The sequence below is a fragment of the Tursiops truncatus genome, chromosome 18, assembly GCF_011762595.2.
Source record: "Tursiops truncatus isolate mTurTru1 chromosome 18, mTurTru1.mat.Y, whole genome shotgun sequence".
Lineage (NCBI taxonomy): Eukaryota > Metazoa > Chordata > Mammalia > Artiodactyla > Delphinidae > Tursiops > Tursiops truncatus.
The window spans coordinates 14310991-14335425 of NC_047051.1; the positions used below are offsets into that span (position 1 = coordinate 14310991).

The following is a 24435-nucleotide window of genomic DNA, read 5'->3' on the forward strand; positions in this document are numbered from 1 at the left end:
CACCGTGGAGTGACAGGACCAAAGAACCCTATTCAAGACCCCTGACAAAAATGACGAAATCAACATGGAATAAATAGCTGTGAACTACTTCAGTAACGTTTTCGATGGCTGGCTATGTCAGTACTGTCTGCTGGTTCCAATGTAACTGAAACGGGAACAGGTAGAAGAAGATCATCTTTTGAAATGAACTCGATCAGAAATATTTGCACTTAAACAGGTCTCCATTCTAAGCACGGGGCCGTTGGCAACCAAAACAGAAAATTCCACCACATCTGTCTTTTGCTATAATGTGTGATAGTACCGGACAGAGGAAGTGACCTAGCCAAAGGCAGCAGGGTAGTAATTAACAGTGTAACATAAAGGACACAGGCCAAGCATGTCCTGGGCCCCGAATTAGAAGCTTGCTCACGTGAATACCTGGAGTTAACATTTTCCAGAATGATTTTTAGCAAATCATCCGTCAGATGAATGTAAATACTGTGATAAGTACAGGGTATGCTGAGAGATTACAGCTGAGGGGTGGGCAGTCACACACAGAAGACAGTGTCCCTCCCTCCAGGGCCTCCACCAGAAAAAAAAAAAGTTGATCAAGTTTCAAGGAAGCTCAAGAAAGGCAGGATTCCTTCAAGCTGTGCAATCAGAGAAGACTTTATGGAGAAGTTAACATTCAAAGCAAGCCCTAAAAGGCAAGTGAGCTTGGGGTCTGTGTCCTGGGGAAGCGGAACAGGACCAGCAAAGGCACAAAGGTGGGACTGAGTGGAGAGTGCAGAAGAAAGATTGTGAAATTCAGTTTGGGCAAAGCGGAACCCACAGGAAGGATGCCCGTGGATGGTAACGGGACAAATGGGGCACGTGGGGCACAGTGTAAATGGCCTTCATCCTACAGGGAGCAACAGAGGAATCTAGAGTAGGAAGGGCCATGACCCCAGGGAAGAAGATGACTATAGAGGCACCACAAGGACGGCCAGGAGGGAGGCAGGTATGCAGGAAGGGAGCCCAGGCAAAAGATGGACATCAGCCGCCTAGCACGAGTCCTCTGAGCCGTTTGAGATAAATGTGGCAGGGCACCATGACACTAAGTTGGAACACAATTTAATGCCTTTTTAATTAATGGCTTTTTCATAATGAATAGCTTTTTAAATGGTCACTCAGAGGTCATGACTATCGTAGTAACACGGTTCAATTACATACAGCTACATATTACATTAACTTTCTCATAATACATTCAAGACAATAAAATTTCTCATCCTTCTACAGGCCAGCCTGATATCAAAATAAATGACTGTTTTACTCTGTTCTGCTCTAGCCTCAATTTCAAAATATATTTTATCTTTCTCTTATAATGTACTTGGTACAGTTTTCAAAGAATTATATACAAGCATCAAAGATATTTTCGTTTTATTTTGCTCAGTTCCCCCCAGGATCAGAAATGAAAGCTCCAAACCCCCTGAATTGAGCTTTAATCTTAGGGAACATCACTGCAACATATTAGTGCAAGTATCACTGGCAAGGTTCGTTTTGTGAAGATAAAATAACGATCTAGCTGTAGAACACAATACTGAAGCTGGCTGTTGGTAGAATATCAATGACATTTTTCTGAGGGAAAGTCCAGTGACCAAAGCCATGAATTTATAAACTCCTTGAGGTCACAACCTTGTATTATACTTACTTCTTTTGTTTCTCGCAGCACGAAGCTGCAGCAGGATTTTAAGATTCAATAGGGGAATCTGCACAAAAGTGTTCTGTATATTATAAAATGACGCATTAAAAGTAGCTAACATTAGTTGACCTGGAACTCTAAAGAACTAATTTTCCTTTCAGTTGGTCTCTGTGGTTATTTGAAAAGGATAAAAACATGGACAGGTAGTAATCAGGCTGTGAATACGTCGGGGTGCGTCCGAGGAGAGATAGAGGGTTGAAGGAAGAAACGTCACAAAACCTAAAGATAGTACAGAAAAATACCACCGAGATGGAGAAAACCCACAACGTGGGAACACGAGCTAAAACAAACAAGCAAACAAAAAACACTTGTCCAGATGTTGAGAATATCTATTCAGATTGCATCTCAAATTATGATCCACAGGGGTCAGATACAGCTAGTGACAAGGTGTATTTACCAGGTCCTGAGTAGTAAGTCACCTGCAGATAAGACTATCACTAGTTCAAAACTTAGTTTGGGAAATGCAGCAGAGTGCAATAGCAAAGTAAAAGTAGACGAAAGTATAATCAAAGTTATTTTAGCTCTTTATAGCACTTTCTTGGTTTGCTTCCATTCATTATGTTACCCTCATATCTAGAACGCTGCCTAACAGAGAGCAGGGATTCAATAAATATTTGTGTAATGAACGAAGCTTATTAACTTTTTAAGTTAAAGTGTAAACTTTTAAGTCAAATAAACGATTGGTAATGGCCACCATTTGCTGGGAAGCTACCTTTTCAGGCCTGATATTACATGACTTACACATATGTAGACTTCACAAAAACCCAATGAATTAGTATTACTATTAGTAATAGGCAAAGGAACGGAGGCTGAGTGAGTTGCTTTCCCAGGGCCACAAAGCTGATGAGTGGCGGAATTCAACCCTGTCTGTCCAGATCCTGTGTTCACTTGGCTTTACACAACAACACAAAGCCAGAGAAAAATGTAAACACAAGAACAAAAAAGTACGAACATGTCATTTTACTTACAGTCTTACAGAAACAGTTTCTTCTGCAATCTGATTGCGTGCCAAATTCTGAAGCATCCCATGTGGGGAAAACTTCTGTTATTCTAATCCTAGGCTATAAGTAATGCTACAAAAACAATCAGCCACAACTTACAAGCCTCACAAGCTAAACAGCGGAAGTGTGGAGAAATGAAAACATTTCCCTCCTCCAATATTTTCCACCATCTTAAAGTCTCATCAGATTCAGATTTCCAGATCTGCTCTAAGTGGACTGCAAGATGATTATGGTAAAACCACACCACACAGAGCACGACTGGCTGAAATTACACTGAAGTCAAATGTACGTAAAATAGCGCCACACAGAGAAGAAGAGCTCACTGCTGTGTAATTTCGTGAAACCTGCTGGGCACCAAGGTCACAGGCAGCCAAAGTGAATTTTAAATGGTGCCCGACCAGGAGCCTATAATCAGGATAGCCACCAGTGGGTGGATGAGATAAATGAACTAACCAACTTTCTTCCACCAGGCAATCAAAATAGAATGCCATCTTTATGCATGAGACCCCAAATTTTTTTTTAAGTTAAAATATTCATCCTTCACACCTCTGCTTTTTCCACTACATTTCTAGCCTCTTCCTTCCTCAAGGTGCCTTTATGTTAGTGAACATCATGCAGTGTGATTTTTGTTCCTACCTTGAGTGTTCTTCTACCTATTCCCGGAAAATAAAATCTATTCCTACAAAGCACAAACTTCTCCGTAACCCCGGTCCACCAGCAGAGGAGCTGTTGAGCAGCTGTCACTGTCCGAGGGCAAGCTTAGAACTGATGATTGAGGGGCTTCCCTGGTGGTCCAGTGGTTAGGACTTCGCCTTCCAATGCAAGGGGTGCAGGTTCGATCCTTGGTCGGGGAGCTAAGCTCCCACATGCCTTGGGGCCAAAAAACCAAAACATAAAACAGAAGCACTATTGTAACAAACTCAATAAAGACTTTAAAAAAAAGTGGTCCACATCAAAAAAAAAAAATCTTCAAAAAAAAAAAAAGATGATTGAGTCAGACACAGCCAGGAGCTTCCCTTCCAACCAGGACAGTCAAATGGTAAAAGAAAGTGTCAGGATATAAAAGCCATGTCTTTTTTTTTTTTTTTTTTTTTTTTTTGGCTGTGTTGGGTCTTCATTGCGGTGCACAGAGCACAGGCCCTAGGCGCACCGGCTTCAGTAGTTGCAGCACACAGGCCAAGTAGTTGTGGCGCATGGGCTTAGTTGCTCCACAGCATGTGTATCTTCCCGGACCAGGGATCAAACCCGTGTCCCCTGCATTGGCAGGCAGATTCTCAACCACTGCGCCACCAGGGGAGCACCCCCATGTCTTATTTATTTATTTTATTTTATTTTATTTATTTATTTATGGCTGTGTTGGGTCTTCATTGCTGTGCGTGGGCTTTCTCTAGTTGCAGCGAGCTGGGGCTATTCTTTGTTGAAGTGTGCGGGCTTCTCATTGCGGTGGCTTCTCTTGTTGCGGAGCGTGGGCCCTAGGCGCGCGGGCTTCAGTGGTTGTGGCTCGCAGGCTCTAGAGTGCAGGCTCAATAGTTGTGGCTCACGGGCTCTAGAGCACAGGCTCCGTAGTTGTGGCACACGGGTTTAGCTGCTCCACGGCATGTAGGATCTTCCCGGACCAGGGCTCAAACCCGTGTCCCCTGCATTGGCAGGCGGATTCTTAACCACTGCGCCATCAGGGAAGCCCCCGTGTCTTTTGAAGAGTGACTGAAGTAATACTTTCTCATAGAAGGTTCTCAAAGACACTACAAATCTATACATTTAACCCTGGTCTCTCTCATGAGCTCTGTGCCCATGTTGCCAACTGCCCACCTAACCTTCCACCTTGAAGTCCCCCCGACCCAGAACCACAAACTGTGGATTCAGGAGATGTTCTTTGGTGGATATCCTCCAGGCCCTGTGAGATGTATGTATTGAGTAGGCTGCCAAGCAGGGCAGCTGCTGCCAGCCTTAGCCAAACTCGGCTGCAGACCCTGAGTCCTTTCTCCTGGGTCCTCAGCACTGCCGACTGATCGAAAAAGTCAAAAGGGCCAGGTATAGGGACAACAGGAGCTCCGGAATGTCTCACTACTGATCAAATTCCTTCTGAAAATGCTTCCGCATTTGTTGGGGAGTCACATGACCTCCTTGTCTAAGCAGCGGCAGGATCACTTTTCTTCTCCTCCCATCTTGCTTTACCTTGATAAAGCAAGGATTGGCTCTGCCTTGATTTCCTTATTTTCCCTACCCTCAAAGTCCCTCAATAAGATAAAGTCTCACCAAACTGCACCTGGAGTGCTTGGGCTTTGCTGTCCCCTCCTTAGACTCTGGGAAATGGAAGAGACAAATGTACTGGGTTGGCCAAAAAGTTCATTTGGGTTTTTCTGTAACATCTTTCCAAACTTTCTGGCCAACTCAAAAGATACAAAACATAGGGTGGAAATACAATCAGCGTGATTTGGCAAGCCCTATCTGTGCACCTCCTAGAAGGAGGTTGTGGTTATGAGCAGTAGGTCGCCCGCAGGAGGCGTGGTTTATGAGGCAAGGTGACTATAGAGATTATCAAAGAATTGTCTGAATACCTAAGGATTATAATTTCCTATTTAAATCAGGTAATGCAACCCCTAAAAACAAAACAAACATACAACACACATGAACAGCAGCAAAAACGATGTCCTACCGCACACTCAACTGTAGAATACAGTGACTCCATTGTAGGTCCAAGAAGAGACCATGGGAAATCCTACATCCACATCCAAGACAACGGTGCACATATGTGGAGGGGGAGAAATAGTACGGGGAGCTTGGACTGTTACGGGGAGCCAACTGTGGCCAGGAGTGAGAAAAGGCTATACCGACTTTGACCATGAACCTATGTCCCCCTTTCCAGCCACATGCACAGTGGAATGCCATGGTCCCGTAGGGAATCCTGGCCTGCCCAGTTCCTCCCAACATCATCAGCTACAATCTGCTACCCATACAGAAGGTACGTTCATACACTGCAGAGAGGACCAACTGGGTAATCTTGTCATAAGGTATCACTGGGGCATGAGTTTTAGGAAAACCCTGGGGCTCAGAAGTAGAGATAAACAAACACTAAGAAAGTCATGCCTCATGCACAGCAACTCTCACCAAGGAGGAGTATATCAAATGAGGACTGGATTTCATCACAGAATCTTACTATTTTAGAGCTTAAAGGCACATTTCTTTTTTTCAAAGATTTGATCGACAAACATATGGAAACTGTAACTTACAATGGAATGACACAAGGACATTTCATGTTTCATGGCCTGTAATGCAAATGACTCATGGCACATAAATAATAATCACTGATAATATTAACTCATAGGTAATAACCAAGGGATAACCAGTTTCCTTTCTTGCTCTGCCTTATTACGCAGCTGTAACATGACTAACATAAGCTATGACAGGAATCAATTAGGTCTCCTAACTAAAAGATTCCTGTACTACAAGTAATAGACAGCAATGTTCAATTACAAACATGTTGACAATAACACTTATTCTTGATAGATAAAATAAAGGTATAATTGAAAATGTCAAATTTTCTATGAAAGTAAGATGTATAAAATCAATCTTACATCTCCTTATGTTTATGTATTTGCACACTTATTATTTCCTACACTTTTAGGGAGAGAAAAGGAAAATATCTGTTTGTGAGAAGCCAGTGAAGTTCAATCACACGACACTGAGAGTCACTTTAGGTGTCATCAAGAATGCTCCTCTTAGAAGCCCCCAGGTGCGCTGAGCAGTCAGTAACCCTCATCTGCACACCGGTGAATGTTAAACAGTTATAAAATTAAAGATGTCTACATTGTAATTTTATACAGTAAGTTACATCTACATACTGTGGTAACAATGTTTATTACTTTTTTAAATGTTTCACTCTGTAAATCAAAACAGAGCTGCTATAATTTATGTTTTCTTGTTTGTTTTCTAATTTTCTGAGGAACTAGGGAAAAAATGCCTAGTGTTTTATATACACGGAAATATAAAATTACTGAGACATCATTCATTTCCTCATTTATTCATCTAAAAATAGGAGCAGCAAAACCCGTTTGCCTCTATCTCAGAAATGTCTTCAAAATCGTTTCCTCTGTATTCCCACAGCTTCGATGAGGTTCTCACCATCCTGGCCAAGCCTGCTGTAACAAGCCTCTTGCTGCCTTCCCTGGTTTTGTCGTTTCCCCAAATCAGTCTTTACTCCTCACTTGCTACTGGATTATATAGTTCCTAAGTCAATTTCACCCATAACCACTCAAAAACTTCATTTAACTTTAACTAAGTGTAGAATTCTTACCACAGAATATGAACAGGGGCCTTCAGACCTGATCCTCTGTCACATCACCTCTGCCCCCTACCTTAGAGTACGCTGCCATTCCCTGAATTCCCATCAGACCTTTTTACAACTCCTTGGCTTTGAGAATTTGACATTTCCCCTGCTCGAAATCCCAGGGAGCCTCTGCTCATCCTTCTGACTCAGCTCAATAGAACCTCTGCTATGAAGCCTTTCCAAACCCCTCCAGACACAAGGTCCCTCCCTTTCCTGTGCTCCTACAGCATTTTATGCACACTTCAATGGACCCTGGGCATTTTTAAACATCTGAGATTTATGCCTATTCACCAAACCCCCCCAAAAGTTCACAGTATGACGTAATCTGCCACTTGGCTAAGGCAGGAATTTGAATTATATGTTGTATTTTAGCCAGGGTCCAGGAAAGCAGGAACCATCCTAAGTATTTCAAACCCAGAGGATTTAATATAATACAGGAAATTGGTTACACAGATGACAGAAGAGCTAAAACGCCAGACAGGAGTTAAAGAGGTGACCCAGAAACTGGCATCAGCAGAAAACTGCTACCATCCATGAGACTGGAGCGATGTTGGGGGGAAGATGGCATTACTGACGACTAGAAGAACCGGACCATGTGACTAGGGGAGGATCAGGACAGTGGCTCCTGATGGAAGCTGGGACCGGGAAGGGCTGGGCTTTCCAGAAGGAGGGACAACTGCTGCCGGAGATTCTGCCCAAGGGAGAGCTAGAGAGGGAGAAATACCCTGGCTTCTCCCGGACAGCCTCCCATCCTCCAAAAGTGCCTCCCACTGGCTGCATCTACCCAGATGCCAGGTGTCGAGGCTTCTGGGAAATGCAGTCTCCTGCGATGCCGGAGAATGACTGGTGCGCCGTGTGAGGTTGGTGAGCATCTCACTTGGCAGCTGGACAAGCCTCACCAGCCGATCACTGTATGCAACGGAGTGGATGTCTGCATCACGTGTCCTTTGGGTTGTGATCATACTTCGCATGTTGGTTTCCTCCAGAAGGCTGTGAGCTCCGCTATAGCAGGGACCTCATCTCAACTTGCATCCCATCACCCAGCATGGTATCTGACATATAGTAGGCACTCAATAAATACTGCTAAATGTCCATAAACACTAATTCCCTGCATTTATAACATATTTTAACTCAGCATCTCCTCAAGGTTGTTGTGCTGCCCATTAATTCAAAAAGATGCTGTTGCCTGTAACAGGTTAAGTAGGATGCTGCCATTCCCAAATAAGTTTGTGAAACACAGTGCTAAACAAATTAAGCTGGTCTCTTGGTCCATTCGAGCTGCAATGACAAAATACCACAGACAAGATGGCTTAGAAACAACAGAAATTTATTTCTCCCAGTTCTGGAAGCCGGAAGCCTAAGATGACGGTGTCAGGGTGGTAGGGTGAGGGTTCTCTTCTCCTTGTATCCTCACACGGCAGAAGGGGCAAGGATGCTCTCTCAAACTTCTTTTATAAAGGCATTAATCTCATTCATGAGGGCTCCACCTTCAGGACCTAATCATCTCCCAAAGCCCTCACCTCCTAATACCATCCCGTCTGACATTAGGATTTCAACAAATGAATTTCGGGGGTATCACAAACATTCAGACCAGAGCAGCTTGTTTCTTTATTGCAGATAATACAGTTCATTCAGAGGTTTCAAAATGTGCTTGAAGACAGAGATGCAGAATTATGCAACATCTTTTCAACGTATATGACTATGGAACACTTTTATCAAAAGACTGACATTACACAGGGACATCAGTTAAGGGGTCATCGCTTTAAGTGTCTTCACATTTGTGACATTTTATTTCTTCTTTGAAATAGTCCTGTGAGGTACAGAATAACAAGGTCACACTTTTCAAATAAAAATGTTGCTAATAAATAATTAAGACTAATATATCAAGTATTAATCTAATATACAAGATGTCATTTACTATCCTAGTCACCGTAGGGATAGAAGCAAAATGTAAATCTTAGTTCTTGTTCTGTTTGAAGAGATAGGACATACAAGAAAAAAAGAACCATAAAATGGTACTTTCTTTTTATTCAACAATATTTTTATATGTGTTTTAGTACATCATGGTATCTGATGTTGCCTGATTACTGAAAATGAGGCATATGGAAGGTAAATTATTCACTGAAGTTATAAGCAGGTCAGTTCTGGACCTTACATTAACACTTGAGCTTTATGAATTCTAAAAGAAAATCACTAACTGGTATGATGTCTATCATATAAAGAAAAGAAAGGATAACTCGATCCCCCAATAATTAGACAGCAATATCAACGCACCAACACTGGGGTATTGGGGTATGAATCCAACCTCGTGATCTTCTAAAAATGACCCTTCAACAGTCCCTGGGAAATCACCAGACTCCTTTAGAGGCATCTAGCTAGAACTCTCTGTGTTTCTATCATAATATTTTATTGATCAAGGTTGACAAAGTAGAACATTATCCTTCGTTTCTAAAGAGAGACACAAGGTCCTTGGTTTTGTTATTTAAGAAGTGTGTCCTTACCAAATGAACCTACCTACGAAACAGAAACAGACTCACAGACATAGAGAACAGACCTGTGGTTCCCAAGGGTAGGGGGTGGGGGAGGGATGGAGTGGGAGTTTGGGGTGAGCAGATGCAAACCATTATACACAGAAGAGATAAACAACAAGGTCCTACTGTATAGCACAGGGAACTGGATTCAATATCCTGTGATAAACCATAATGGAAAAGAATATAAAAAAAGAACGTGTGTGTGTGTGTGTGTGTCAATCACTCTGCTATATAGCAGAAATTAACACAACATTGTAAATCATCTATACTTCAATTTAAAAAAAAAAAGAAGTGTGTCCTCTAAAATTAACATTATCTTCGGTCTTAACAAAAGATTACTACAAGGGCTTCTAACAATGGGGAACTTGCACTAGGGAAATTACACTAGAAAACTTGGCCAGCGTGTATTAATGAGAGATAAATTCTTCTGTCACATAATTTTTTAAAGACAGCATATTTGCTTTGGTTGGAGGTTTTGGCATTCTCCCCTAATGGCCTCTCCACTGCATGTTACCTTGTTACCATTAACCTGTTTTGAGAATTGGCAAAAAGTTGCTATATCATATTACTTCAAGTGGTTCTATGGTACTACAAACATAAACTGGGGACCAAAGAAACAATAAAAATATTCACCTACGTTAAGAGACTTACTATTCATAATGGTCAGAAATTCTGAATTCTACATATAATACAAGGTGGAATTTCAATTAACACTTTAATATTATGATGACAGCATTCACAGCTCAACACGTAACTAAATGGGATAACTCTGGGTGTCGCTCTCTAAAATTCAGTGTTCACAGTTGTTTAAAAAAAAAGAGAGAGAGAGAGAGAGAACAAATTACCTGCCTCACTGGGGTGAAAGAAATGAGAACTGAGTATGTTCCAAGGATCACTGGTCCCTTCAGGGAGCCAGTTCCAAATTAGTTAGGGAAACACTTAACACTACACTTAATACTACACTTAATACTATACCTTCCCCACGCCCCCAGGAGACTGGTATAAGCATTGACATACTCCAGGCTCTGTGAAGTTCTGCTGTAATGAAATTTATTAACTTTCCATAACCAAGTGTTTCTCCAATCTACTTGTTCCCAAAATGATTCTGCTTTTTCAATACCTACTGGTACTCCCTCCGGAGCCAGCGCTCCCCAGAACACACTTGAGGGTGATGCCTCATGAAAACAAAAAGATGAATTTCAATGACCTCCAGGGATAAAAGTTTTGAACTTAATGCTGTTTTTCTTTCTGATTGTAAGCAACACACACAACAAGACACCCTTGCCAAGCTGGAGGTAGCTGCAGAGCTCAAGTACCGACAGTGTAAGAGTGATGAGTTTGTTTGGAGAGCAAACTGGATGCATTTCGTGATGCTACCTATACAGGATGAGGTAAAGCTCTCTTGAGTGTGCGCTTAAAGTTTTTCTTTTAGAATTGGTTGTGAATTCACATGCCTCAGGTGGTTTTCCTTGTAACTGAAAATACGTTTTTTACAAGGCAACGAACCAATCTGCAATCTATGTCTTAGTGAAGTTAACCAGTCCAGACAGACCCTGGCCTCAGAAGGATCAGGCCACAGCTGTGTTAGATGGTGGCAACAAAGGAAAGCAAGTTAAAAATCAAACGATTCTCCTAAACTATGGCACAAATGAAACTACCTATGAAACGGAAATCGACTCACAGACATGGAGAAAAGACTCGTGGTTGCCAAGGCAGAGGGCAGGGAAGAGGGTGGGAGAGGGAAGGATTGGAAGTTTGGGATTAGCAGATGCAAACTAGTATGTACAGAATGGATGGACAACAAGGTCCTACTGCAGTAAGATCTTTACGTCTTTCAGTTAGCCAATTCCTTACCACAAATCCACTGCCTGAGAACTATAGAGGATGTATTAAGGTCTTATTTTGAGTTCTCCATCTGTCAAATCTTGTTTCTGTTATAGGGCAATGATAAATAAAAGAATACATATATAATATATAAATGATCATTATGATGTGTATATAATATGTATTAAGAGAGAGAATTCCAGGATAATTTTCTGTGTCAAAAACCAGGATATGGGCTTCCCTGGTGGCGCAGTGGTTGAGAGTCCGCCTGCCGATGCAGGGGACATGGGTTCGTGCCCTGGTCCGGGAAGATCCCACATGCCGCGGAGCGGCTGGGCCCGTGAGCCATGGCCGCTGAGCCTGCGCGTCCGGAGCCTGTGCTCCGCAGCTGGAGAGGCCACAACAGTGAGAGGCCCGCGTACCGCAAAAAAAAAAAACAAAAAAAAAACCAGGATAGATCGATGTGTTCAGTCAATACCAAACCACAGAGATGGGGTCTTTTTACAGTCCAGTCAGAGAGGTGTAAATAAGATCATGATAAAAACTAAACATTAACTAAATTCTGAATGTAAGCCATCTACCAGAAGTCACATCTTAAAAAATACAAAATGATGAACTTAGAGCAGGGTTCTCAAGGCGGTGGTCTCAGAACCAGCATCATCTGGGAACTTGTTAGAAATACACATTATCAACTCCCCTGGCCAACCCCCCAAAACCTACTAATCAGAGAGCCACCCTGAGTAGGCTCCAAAAATCTGTTTTAAAAAGTCCTGAGGGTGACTCCGATGCATGCTAAAGCTTGAGAACCACCAGCTCAGAACTCAAGGCCGCTTGCCTGGACTTTATATTGTAAGGTTAGAGGGAGCTGAAGGAAACAGCAGGAGCTTGTGATCTGTGAGGCGCAATTTAAAGAGGAACAAAGAGAGCTCTGCGTGCCCCCCCAGCTGGCCCAAGAAGTGGCTCGATTTCTTAAAATTAGAGCAACTTCTTTCAGTTAAGACACTGTCACTAAAAAGCCACCATGCCCATTAACACGCCAACACTTACTTATCTTATTCCTCAGCTGTCACTTGACGGAGCCTGGATATGAAGGAAAGCACGATGGGACACACCATACGTCAGGTCAGGTTCAAAGTGCAGCAAGGGGAGAAGTCCCAAGCCCTCACCCAAAGGGATGAAAGACAGCCCAGGTGGAGCCCTACAGTGAGGGGACTCTGGAGAGGCAATGATGCTTTCAGCACAGAGACGGGGATGCTCTAAGAAACACTCTGTCATCATCACCGTCTTGAGCAGCATGTAACCATCAATTGGTTGAGGAGATGGGTCTCCCCTGGCTTCTCAGGACAGAGCAGTATCTACACTGGGAAGGTAGTTGTTTGCCACTGATTAGTAGTCTACACTCATTTTATACATATATGTGACTCACATCCAAACTAAATGTGGAATAATACCAATTTGGGACTCTTTTCCATACCCCGTCGTTAGAGCGCCAGCAGTTTCCGAAGATGCGATCTACAAATTCAGACCCTGACAATTGCAAGCACCAGTGGGCAGAACTTAAGATAGCCTTAATATGTCTTTACGGCGTTCTTACATGCTTCGCTTACAGAGCATGTAAATAAGATATTTTACTAACACGTACGTCAAAAGTTTGGTATGAAGTTTCAAAAATTCTGTTAAAGTACTTAATGACTACAACAGTATTTGAAAGCACGTGATTTTGTGTTCCACAAACAAAAACAACATTACAACCTCTATTTTCTCATAACACCATTATCATAATCTCTGCATGTTAACATTTTTATTACATGTGATATACCTCAAAGGCTTTCTACATGCCTTTTAAAAATTCAATTGAGGGTAAAATTCAACCCAGGCTCGTTTTTAAAAATTATGACCAAGACATGACTTCAGATATAAGATGGAGATGGTGGCAATTAAAGTTTATGCTCAAGTTACCACAAGAAAGGCAGAAGTCACTGATTCCTTGAAGTATTTCTTTTACAGGTAGTAAATGTCCATGGACAACAGTCCCATTCTGTGTTGTTCCACCCGTTTACAGGTGACATTTTGACCTCTAACCAACCACAGCAAGACAATTCAAAATGAAGGTTGACACTTTGTCCTTTAACTAGTTCCAAAGTACTGCAGGGGTTTTACTGCCTGATGTTACACCATATGTGCAAACTCCAGACACAGCAGGCATGTTTAAGTAGGATGCCTCTGTACTTTGCCATTATCCTGTTTCCTGTTGTTCTGGAGCAATCCGAACTTTAGCTAAACATAACCTTTCTGGGTGAATCATTTTTAGTAGAAGAATCCGCCTTATAGCAGAGTGCCCTGCACTTTGACTGTATTTCGGAAGCATGGCCACTGACGGAATTCATAGAACCCAGTGGTTTGGTATTTTGCAGTCTTTATGAAACCCACCCATTTTATGAAAACTTTCATAAAATAAAATTATTTACCACTTTTTCTTATGAATAAAAACTCAAACAATTATGAAATGAACCACAGGAGTAATTCTTTCTGAAGCATTTTTTTGGTCAACTGGTCTATCACTAAATGGTAATGTTTAATGGCAGATTTTTCAAAACCTTTTCCGTAATTCAAGTTATTTTTTAATTCTAAAATGACTACTGTCTTGGGTAATGGGATGTATTTACTTACTCGGGCCCTCAAAAGGTTCGAATCAGAAAAGCCCTCTTAGGTTTTACATTCAGAATTATTTTCTGCCAGGATTTGAGAAATGCTAATAATAACCTATATCTTCAGCTCAATGTCAGTAACTCTTACCAAACCAGAGTTCATGAAAAGCATATACTAAGGAAAAAACAGTCCTTTAAAAAGTATACATAACTTCCCCAATGGCCTTTCCCCTTGAGTTTTATGTAAAGTAGAACATTTAGCTCTTTATAATTCCCTCAAATCTATAAATCTCACCAGTCTCAGATTTATTTCCTGTTGCCTTCCTTCATTATACGTTTAAAGGTGATCAATAAAAACTGATTTCTCTTTGTAAGCACTTTCCTGTTCTGCCAGAAATAACAGTAGTCCCTGCCCTTAAACGAAGAAGAAAAGGAAAAGGAATATTTACCGGAAAAGGAATATTTACCAGAAAAGGAGAAAAAGAAACCGCCCCAGTGTTTTTCCTGAGCCAAGTGAAACGCAAACAGCAAATCAAGTTTATTCTTAAAGGAGAAAAACCTTAAAAATATTCCTGGCATTAGTCCTATTCTTCAAATCTGTGTTATCAACAAGTTTTTAACTCTGGGTTTGTATTTCCACTCTCTACAAAAACCTCATTATACTGCCTAATAGCTTTACTGTACTGTCTTTCTGTAGGAATCCACACATCACACGCAAGACTTGTGCTCAATGCTGAACAGTGAAGCAGTAGAGGAAGGATAGTAAGTCCCCCAGCTTGCCTCCTAGGGCAGAGTGGGATGCAAGACCAGCAGGAAAAAACAGATGAGAACAAAGTTACATCTGGTAAGGAAATCAAGAACTGCAAACAACGTATCTCTGACTCAGAAACGCAAAACTTTCAGCCACTTGAATTTTTAGCACAAGAATTTTCTGACCCAAAATGTTACTTGAAGGTTTTATATTAAATCATCTGAAATCATCTGTTGGGGTTTCTCCAATATAGACTCTACTCCAGAACTCTCCATTTTTAATGTTCTGTCTTCTGCATTTTTCAGCGAAGACCATGAGAAAACACCCAATGAAACAGCAACAGACTTTTACTTTGTAATGAAGTTACGAATACATTTTATACGTTTTCCTGGCTTCCTGTTTTCTTGAACTCTGTACTATCTACAGAGGTTGTCCTATTTCACCAAGGCAGACTATAAATCACACGAGTTCAGCCCGTCAGGTTGAAAAATGGAGGTGAAAGGCACAGCAGAAAATACATGAAGTATAATTAAAACCATATGACCAGAGATATTGAAGCAATACTTGTTGGAGGCAACCCAAGTAAAAATCAAATCTTTTCTAGTGTTAGTGAGACTGGCCAGTCCCTTTGAAACAAACACACATCACTTGCTAAATACTTTTTTTTTTTTCTCTCCTTCACAGCAAAAGCACCGGGAGAAGTTCAGCCCTAACAAGGTACTGAAGCCTATCTTTGTGGTATGGTTAAATTCACAGTTGTTCATGTGAAACTGATCTCTCATTTAAAACAGTCATGATTTATTTAGAAATATAGTTTAAGATGGGGCAGGGCTCAATTTTACATCCACCAAAAAGGATAAAAGGCTTATGATGACAATGTTGAATCAAAAACCTTTTCTACTTTTCTATGAAGGTTTCATCTCCTAAGACCTGAGGATTCCAGAAAGACACAGATACTGTAATTGCTTGTTGTTGATCATAAAGAGCCAGCAGCTATAAAATCCAGACCGCCTCCTGGACTACATTATAAACAACCTAGACACTACTGCCTCACAGATGTGGTACTGAGCAGGCCAATGATGTCCATGTTTAAGGATGTACAGAATTAAGAGCTCTTGAAGTTGTAAAGCATCTTTGACTTTGGCAATCTGTCCCCAGAGCCTATGTTCCCTGAGCGTTCCAAGGGTCAATTACCATAATCTCAGTAGATAACTGGAACACAACTTTCAATATTGCTTTGGGGTTCCAGTAAACAATGTAAATTTAGCGAAGTCACTTACCCCCCAGAAACTGAATTCCTCCAGCCACTCTTCCCACTGTCCGGGAGATGAGCTCCGACACACAGCAGCCCATGAGGGCGGTGAGCGCCACAAGCAGGAGGAGGCCACAGCCCAGGCCTGTCACGATGGTAGAAATCCTCCATTCTGTGCTGGGGATGCCCTGGAAGGAGGCGTAGCGCCCACATTCCTCCACCATCACCATCATCTGCCGACTCTCATCGTGCACGGGATACGAGCACCTCCGGAAAGTACCGAAGGACACAGGCTTGCCCAGCTGAGATCCCCAGAGCCAGTAAGGCATGAAGAACCCCACGCAGGAGGTGGCAGCACAAAGAAACGAGAGCAAAGCCCAGATGACCCCGGTGCAAGTCAGACTGGATGCCATCTTTCACCAGACGGGGCAAAGAGGACCCAAGGTAACTGTTCTGGGTCTGCAGGAGGGAGTGAAGGTGTGAAACCACCGGGGACCCACAGGTAATCCACAGTTCTGTGATGGGAGAGTGTCTATTAACAGAACGGATCTTCAGTCTTACTGGGCATCAACTTCCCATCCTGTGCAGTAAGGAAGATGGTCCCTGGTAAAACCATAAGAAATATTAAAAGTTAAATGTTTTTAGAAATGCGATTAACACCGATTCAGTTGGTCTACAACTTTCAATTAATAAACAGTCAAAGATGCCTCCATACTTCAAAAGTGAGAAGAATCCCTTCTCTCTATAAACTTCTCCGTAATTCAAATGTTGTCAGACTGGCTCAAACCTTTTTCATGTCTTTATCTCCTATAAATGTCCCCAAATTAACTCATGCACTTAAAGAAATGCATGATTTCTACTTGCCAAGCCAGTGAATTCATTTCATATACTCACATTAAAAGTAATGTAGCATATTTACCGGCAGTAAACATAATTCCGAATGTTACAATAAAATGAACCATACCGGGGTTTGCTCAGCTGGCTTGCAAGTTCACGCTCATAACTTGTCGCAACTTCTCTGTGTCCCTTTAGGTGCATTAACACTCTGCACGAGCCCGAACAAAATAATTAGGATCACAATTACACACTGCCCAGGCATACAGAAAGGATGGGACTATTAGGCATCCCCAGTCCTCATTCAGTAGCGTTTGTGAATGCCTTCAATCTCAACTAGCTTCTAGTGTCAACGAAAGAAAGCCTGCGTACGGCTTATTTTCATACCTGCAATTTTGATTCACGGCCTCCAATTAAATTATTGGAACCATCTCTACTGCTGAACGAGTGTCACTGTCTAATCTGAAAAAGAATCCACACCTGCCAGGACTCTACATCGATCCCCAGTCATTCTAGTGATTCCACGTGCATTCACTTCCATACCTCCCTCCCTCTGAGAGAGTTCCAGAACCACTTCCCACACTTTTCACAGAGAACGCAGAAGCCCAGAGCCACGCACCCCAGTTCCGTCCCCAGGACTCTTTTAACTCCAGCTTAACGTCACCCACCCCCTCCTTTCCCAACCCTCGCGCCTGCCCTTTCCTTCCCACCCACCACCCCATTTCCACCCCAGTGTGTCACTCCAGGGGAGTTCCGGCTACTTGTTTGTTTTTTTAAATCTTGTCAACTGCGGTCAGCATCAGCATTAGCGGCTGAAGTTGGTCTGCTGGGCCCGGAGGCTGGGGAAGACGGATGGCACGGGGACGTGGGGTGGAGACCGCCCTCACCTCGCGCGGGGGCAAGGCGCCCCGGGGTTAGCCAGCCCCCGGCAAAGGCCTCCCCCACTCCACCCCGAAGACACACAAGGATCCCTCAACCCCCAAAGCGGGAGAGGGGCGTTTTCCAGCCGGCTCCGCGCGGAGGGAGCGGATGAGGATGGGCAGGCAGCACCCCCCGGAGGCAGACGCCAGCAGCGGACGCGGCGGGCAGGGAGAGCCGGCCGGCAGCCCAGCTCAGGAAGTCCGAAGCCCGGGAGCAGCCCAACTCCGGCGTCCGGAGAAAAAAGGAGCGGGGCCCGCGCCCCGGGGCAGCCGCGCGCGGGACTCACATGGCTGGCGGGCGGCGGCCACCTTCTCTCCCGGCGCCGGGACGCACTCACAACTTGCTGTCTCTCCCGGGCGGAGCATCCACGGCACGCAAGACCGTCCTTCCCTTTTCGCCGCGGTCCCTAACAGCTGCGGAGCCCCCGGGCCCGACGCGGGAGGGAGAGCAGGGGCCGGCAGCAGGCGGAGGGCTCCGGGAGGACGCGCGGCGCCGCCGCCCGTGCAGCCCCGCTTCCCGCGGCTCTCTGGCGGCGGCTCGGGCGGAGCGCTGTGGCCGCGCGCGGGGCGGTGTAGCTCTCAGGCGGAGGGGCGGATCTGCCTTTGGCAGGCGAGGCACGCAGCGCCTCCTCCCCTCCGCCGCCCGGCCCTCCTCTCTCTCCTGTCCCCTCCCCTCGCGCCCGCCGGGACTCGGAGCGGACGCGGCGAGGGCGCGGCGCGCCAAGGCGGGGACCCTCCCGGCACGCGGGGCGGGGCGGGGGGCGCGGCCGCCGAGCGCCGGGGTCTCCTCCGACCCCCTGGGCGGCTGTCTGGGCTCCTCCAGCCCCGAGCCCTCTCCCGCCTTCGTGGCCCCGCGACTCCTTCCAACGCGAGAGTGGCGGAGGCAGAGACCGAGAAGTAGGGGCGAAAGTTGCTTGTCCTCTCGGATGCTCGCCAGGGGCTTGGAAGATGAAACACGCTCCCTGTTCGCTTTTCGGGGGTCTGGTATTTGGGGTTTAAGCTCCGGTCTCCGACCGCCTTTAGGAGACGGAGATGGAAAGGAACGCCTCAGAGACTGGGCGCGGTGACCCTTTTGAGCTTTCAGGAGCTCTTGGCACGTGGTCACTTTGTAAGGGGGTGAACAGGGCCAGTGTGGGCGTGGGAATGAGAGGCGAGAGCAGAGAACCCGAGGCTCAGGGATTCCGTCAGGCAGCCGCCTTTCCAGCCAAGCCAGGGAGAAAGCAGGGGGAGATGACAGCGAGCCTCCCCCAAGAAACATCCTCTTCAGGAACCTCTCTCAAAGCATTTCTCCCTGTCTGTCCCCCTCTCTCCTCCTCTTTCTCTCTCTGTCTCTGCCTCTCTCGCTCTCCCCCTCTCCTCTCTCTTCCCCTCCCCCCTTTCTCTTCCATCCCTCCGTCCAATCAATTTTGCAATCAATACCGCCATTGAATTTCTTTACTGAGAAACACGGATTCTGATTTCCCCTCTGGGCTTAAGGTTTTTGTTTATTTTTTCTTGTCATTAGCGCTAACCTCTCTGGAAATTTAGAGCTACATTCAGTAGACTGTGGGTCTCTGCTGAAGACGGTATTTTAAGAATCCTGCCATCTGGGAATAGCAGTTTGTGAAGTAGCTACTTCCTCAGTACAGTTTGTGCTTTTTCAAAGCAGTTGAAAGTTAATAACTGGGTAGGTATATATTTCATAGTAAATTTTCAAATTGTACCCTTTAAATTAGCCATGGTAGAGTACTTTTTTTTTATTATAGCTGGAGATGTGCGTTCTTTCATTATTATTTTGAAAGGCTTTGTGTAATTAGTTCCAACCCTTTATGAGGTCATAGACCTTTTTAAGAATATGGTGAAACGGATAAGCCTCCCAGAAAAAGAAAAAAATGCACAGTAGTATCAAGTTTTCTCACAGTGGTTCTCAAGGGAGAGTATGACCCCTCCCAGGGGATATTAGGCAAGGTCTGGAGATATTTTTGATTATCATGAACTAGCATCTGGTGGGCAGAGGTCAGGGGTGCTGCTAAACACCCTACAAGGCACAGGACAGACCCCCGGAATTATCCAGCCCCAAATATCAGTAGTTCTGAGGTTGAGAAAACCTGTTTCAATAAAATGTCCGATGGTTCCCTGTTCCCCTGCATCCCTTCCGTGATCAGAATCCCTGATCAAATGCTCTGATTTATTTTTATTTGTCTTGTACAAGTCACTGGTTAATGAGTTCAGTGACTGTGTTAATAATGATTGGCCTGACTTTCTGTTATGTATCATGACCTAGTTATTACACAGAGCCTTCAGATCTGTATCATGTATAGGTAGAAGGTATGACTCCATAAAGACAGAATAATGAGAGTGAGATTGGGACTCACCCTCCACACACCCACTGTGGATATTGGTCTAGGACACTTTCTCAATTTGGAGTTTGAAGCACCGAGATGGCTGGCTGAGATTTAAGTCCTGGCTGTGTCTCAGTCCCAACACTAAGTCTTCTTAATAGACTATTTTATCTAGTCCTCAAAAGAAAAGCGGAAAAATATGAAGGAGGTACAATTATTACTTTACAGAGAGGTTAAGTCATTTGGCTGAGACCTTACAGCTAAAAGGTGGACTTCAAAAAATATCTCATTATCTGCATTCTATTAAACAGTAAATGCTATTGAAGAGATTCTGCCTAAGATGAAGATGAAGACAGAGGAGGAGGCTGGTTGTTTTCTTTTTTAATCTGTCGGGAAGCAGTATCAATTACTCATGAAAGCATAGCGTATTACATACTAGGACTCACATTTCTGACTTAGAGGAGTGAATTTGGACAAGCGGTGCCCTTTCTGGGCCTAAGTTCTCTCATGTGTAAAAAGAGGTTGGAAATAGATGATTCTACCTCATGACTTCTAGCATCATGATTATATAGATACTGTTATATTTGAGAAGAAGTTTAGGGTCATCTAATTTTGTTCAAGTATATAATTTTACAGATGAGGAAGCAGAGGCTCAGAATCCTTCCAGTGTCTTACCCAGAGCTGAGCCTCGAATCCATGTATCCTGATCTCTCATTTCATTCCACCGTGTAATTATCTTCCCAAACTACCGAGCCATCTGTGTTACTCCTTGAGTTCTTGTTTGCATACTTCATAGGCAAAATGCATTATACTATTTTTTAAAACCCTTGCATTAAATTTGCACCTTCAAAAGGATCTTTAAATTACTTCCCAGCCAGAAGTTCTCACATAGCAAATGCTGCTTATACCTCTTATTCCAGGTTTGAGTTTCTAGCATGTTTGGATGGTAGTCCCATTAAGTCATAAGATGAGATCATGAATGTAAAAACATGTGGAAAGCTATAAGGCATCTAGGACAATACTCTTGGTTAGCTACCAAATATTAATTCCCAATCCCTCTTTCTTATTCACTAGATACTTTTGGTGGCCACATGACCCTATTCTAGACAATGAATCAGCTGAGGAGTCCTCTAGGGAAGACTGTATTCTCTGATTAAAGAAGGAAGCATGAGAGAACAGTTCTCTCACCATCTTGGCCGCCTTTTGGACACATTATTGAAAAATAAAATGCTTAGAGTTGTGGCAGCCTTTTTGTAACTACAAGGAAAATCACAGAAATAAATCCTAGCACCCTAAGATTGTGGAGCTATTCACCTTTTGAATTTTTTAGAAGTAAATTATAGACTGTAAGTAGATTTAAGTCATTGTTATTTAAAATTTCTGCTTTTTAGTATCTGAAAGCATTTCTAATTGATAAAGCACTGTACAGATAAGACATTTGCTCAATGATTAAAAAAACACACATTAGTCAACATTGTATCCCAGTGCTTGGCAATAGAAGATAGATACTCAATAATTTGAACATTAACTGAGGGAATTCATAAACAAATGAATATTATTGTGATTGTTTCCCTGTTCTAGTGTAGCCTACAGAGTGGGTATTTATCTTTTAAACAGAGAAAGTGTGCTATGTGAAATTAGGGAAGGAGTATGATAGTGAAATATAGGAAACACCATGGATCAATAACTGCTGACCATTGGGGATTGGTTGAAAAGGGGCTTCTTCAGTTCACATATGTGGCAATCACTATAGTTTGGCTGATACAGTGTCCTTTCCCAACCCTCTTCTTCCATACCTTTCTCTCCAATCGAAGCAGTGAAAGCTAAAATCTCCATTTCCCGGCTGGTCTTGAAATTTGAGGGGCATGTGACAGTGCTGGCCAATGAGAGGAAAGTGGAGGGATGCTGGTCTCATCACATCCACACCCTCTTTCTTCAACCTTAGAAAATGGATGTGGTACACTTTGTAGCACAGCAGGCACCTTTCAACCACGAGGTGAAAAGCATTAGGACAAAGCCCACATTCTAAGAATGATGGAGTAAAATGGTGAGTCTGGATCCATGGTATCTTCCTTAGGCCGCTACATTATTCTCAGACTTCCCTTAGGTGAGACCAATAACCAACCCTTAGCTGTTTAAATCTGCGATTAGCATTAAATAAATACCTGCTAGACTATTCAAACTAACTGTTCTCTTGCAGTCCAAGAGCTGGCAACACAGTTAAGTGGATTAGAGCACGGACGCTAAGCAGAGCAGAGAAGAGAGAGGGCAGAACGATGTCAAGGGAGAATTCATTCTCCAGCAATCGGTGGCTGCAGTAGGCATTCCTCATCTATAGCATGTATTAGAGAAGATGGACCCTCCTTACAACTTGGCAATAGAAACAGGAATAGCTATGAAGATAGCTGATAAAATGTCTCCCCTTAAAGTCTTAACTTTGAGAAATTCAAGGAGACTGAAATTCTAAGCATTATAAATGGCCTGAGACAGGGAGGTACACCTCAAAGACAGACCAGCAAGAGAGAGATGCAGGAAGATGTAAGATGCAAAAGAACTAGTGGATAACGAAAGGAGAGACTCCATATAGAGCCAAGGAAGAGAGATTTTCCTTAACTGTTCCTGGCTGGGGAGTTTATCAGTTTATTATCAGAATGGATCATTTGTTCCTCAACAGAGGCTGGGAGATACCCCAAGAAATGTTCCACTAGCTAAAAAACTATAATCAGATTTTTCAGCCCAGAAACAGCAAACGGTTAAAATAAGTAGAGACCATGGTAAGTTCTTCATTTTTTTTTTGCCATTTCCTTCCTTCCTAAACTACCCCTTCCCTTCATGAATGCCTTCTTAAAACAGATTTAACGAGGTATTGCTACGGTGTCCATCTTATTTGTAGGGAAAAAAAAAAATCTCATGGGACAAGGGACCTTTCAGATTTCCTGGTCTCCATTTCAAGTAGTCTCTGGATGAGATCATGGATTGCTTTTAGGATGATTATTCTTCCATTTGTATACATACATTTACCACAGCCATCCTAACATCCTGTTTAAGTAAGGTTGCCTATTTCATTTTCTAGGACAGAAATAGCATAGGATAGGATGTGTTTGATAGACTCGAGACCCCTCTTCCCTGTAGAAATTGCATATGTCTCGTTATGTACTATTTCTAAACATAGTGATTTGTATGACTATATTCCCCAGAAGCTCTCATGGAAATAAGATGCAGACAGTCTGTGGCCTGCTCCCAGAGGTGCTGTCTGCATTCTTTTTATGAATTAAAGTAGCATACACATTTTAAATCAATAACTCATTCATAAGAAGAAAAACATGTGAAGTGTTAAATCACATTTAACACAGCGAACACTTGACATTAAACCATCAAAATGAGAAATGTCCGTAATATATTTTTGCTACATGACCCAGTATACATTTTAAAGCAGTGCATAATTATGTTTAATACTGAATCAGTGTTATGCTTTTGCTACTTTTAAATTATGCTTCTTTTTTCTTCTGGTATCAAAAGTCATCTCAGGCTTTTTCAGTGTTACAACTATGTTTTCTAATTTTTAAAACTTTTCCCAGAATATGTAGAAAGAGGAATATAACAGTCTCCATAGAAACAGATAAAAATTTTGTGTATATGTGGATAATAATATTTTCCACCAGTGTCATAACTTCTGAGAGAACTCACAAAGATTTGTACTACAGTATTTTAAAAATCTTAAATCCCACCCTCCTTCACCAAAATAAGATGCACTGCAAGGATTGAATATACTAAGACAACAGTCTAACAGAAGAAAGCCAAACTTAAATGCTGAATTTGGTATTATAATACTAAGAGGGGTTAACAAACACTGATTTTTCTAAAGTAAATAATTTCGTATTACAGAAATTGTGAAACGGCAGAGGGGGAATGCCTCTTCCCCAGTTCCCTGGATTTCCTCAGGAGAAATCTAGCTGAAATGTACCCGGGCTCTCTCCACTCATTCAAACCCTTGGGGCAACTGGTGTCTCCAGGGAGAAACCACCTGCCAGTGTGCTGGTCAGGGCTGCTTCTCTCTTGTAGGTGAATCTCCCACATGGGAGACCTGCCCTCATCCATATTGCTGAGAAGAGAGGGTGGGTGAATCTGCTGAGTTCTGGGCTCCATTAGCAGACCCTTTGCCCCTCACTAAGCCACATCCTCCACTTTAGCCTTTATCAGTAATAATCATAATATTTTAGTTTCCATCTGCCTCTTTTTCCCCTCAGTTTGTTCAGATTGCAGCTGGGGAAGAAAAGTGCTATTTATTGGCCCCCGTGAGAGACCC

At 43.1% G+C, this 24435-nt stretch overlaps 1 protein-coding gene across 6 annotated transcripts in view; it reads right to left on the minus strand.

The window, feature by feature from the left end:
* Positions 1 to 18444, minus strand: part of LHFPL6 (LHFPL tetraspan subfamily member 6) — a 252021-nt gene extending 233577 nt beyond the window's left edge. The window contains exons 1-2 of one of the 6 annotated variants that reach the window (XM_073795099.1): positions 18096 to 18444; positions 16083 to 16657 (exon numbers count right to left, since the gene is read on the minus strand). In XM_073795099.1, the coding sequence (XP_073651200.1) occupies positions 16083 to 16467 (385 nt within the window). In that variant the 5' untranslated portion in view covers positions 16468 to 16657; positions 18096 to 18444. Of the gene's footprint in view, positions 1 to 16082; positions 16658 to 17018; positions 17042 to 17275; positions 17450 to 18095 lie in introns of those variants that run through there. The other 5 variants (XM_033843464.2, XM_073795096.1, XM_033843460.2 and 2 more) reach the window with 5 other exon arrangements.
* Between the last annotated feature and the right edge of the window lie 5991 nt (positions 18445 to 24435).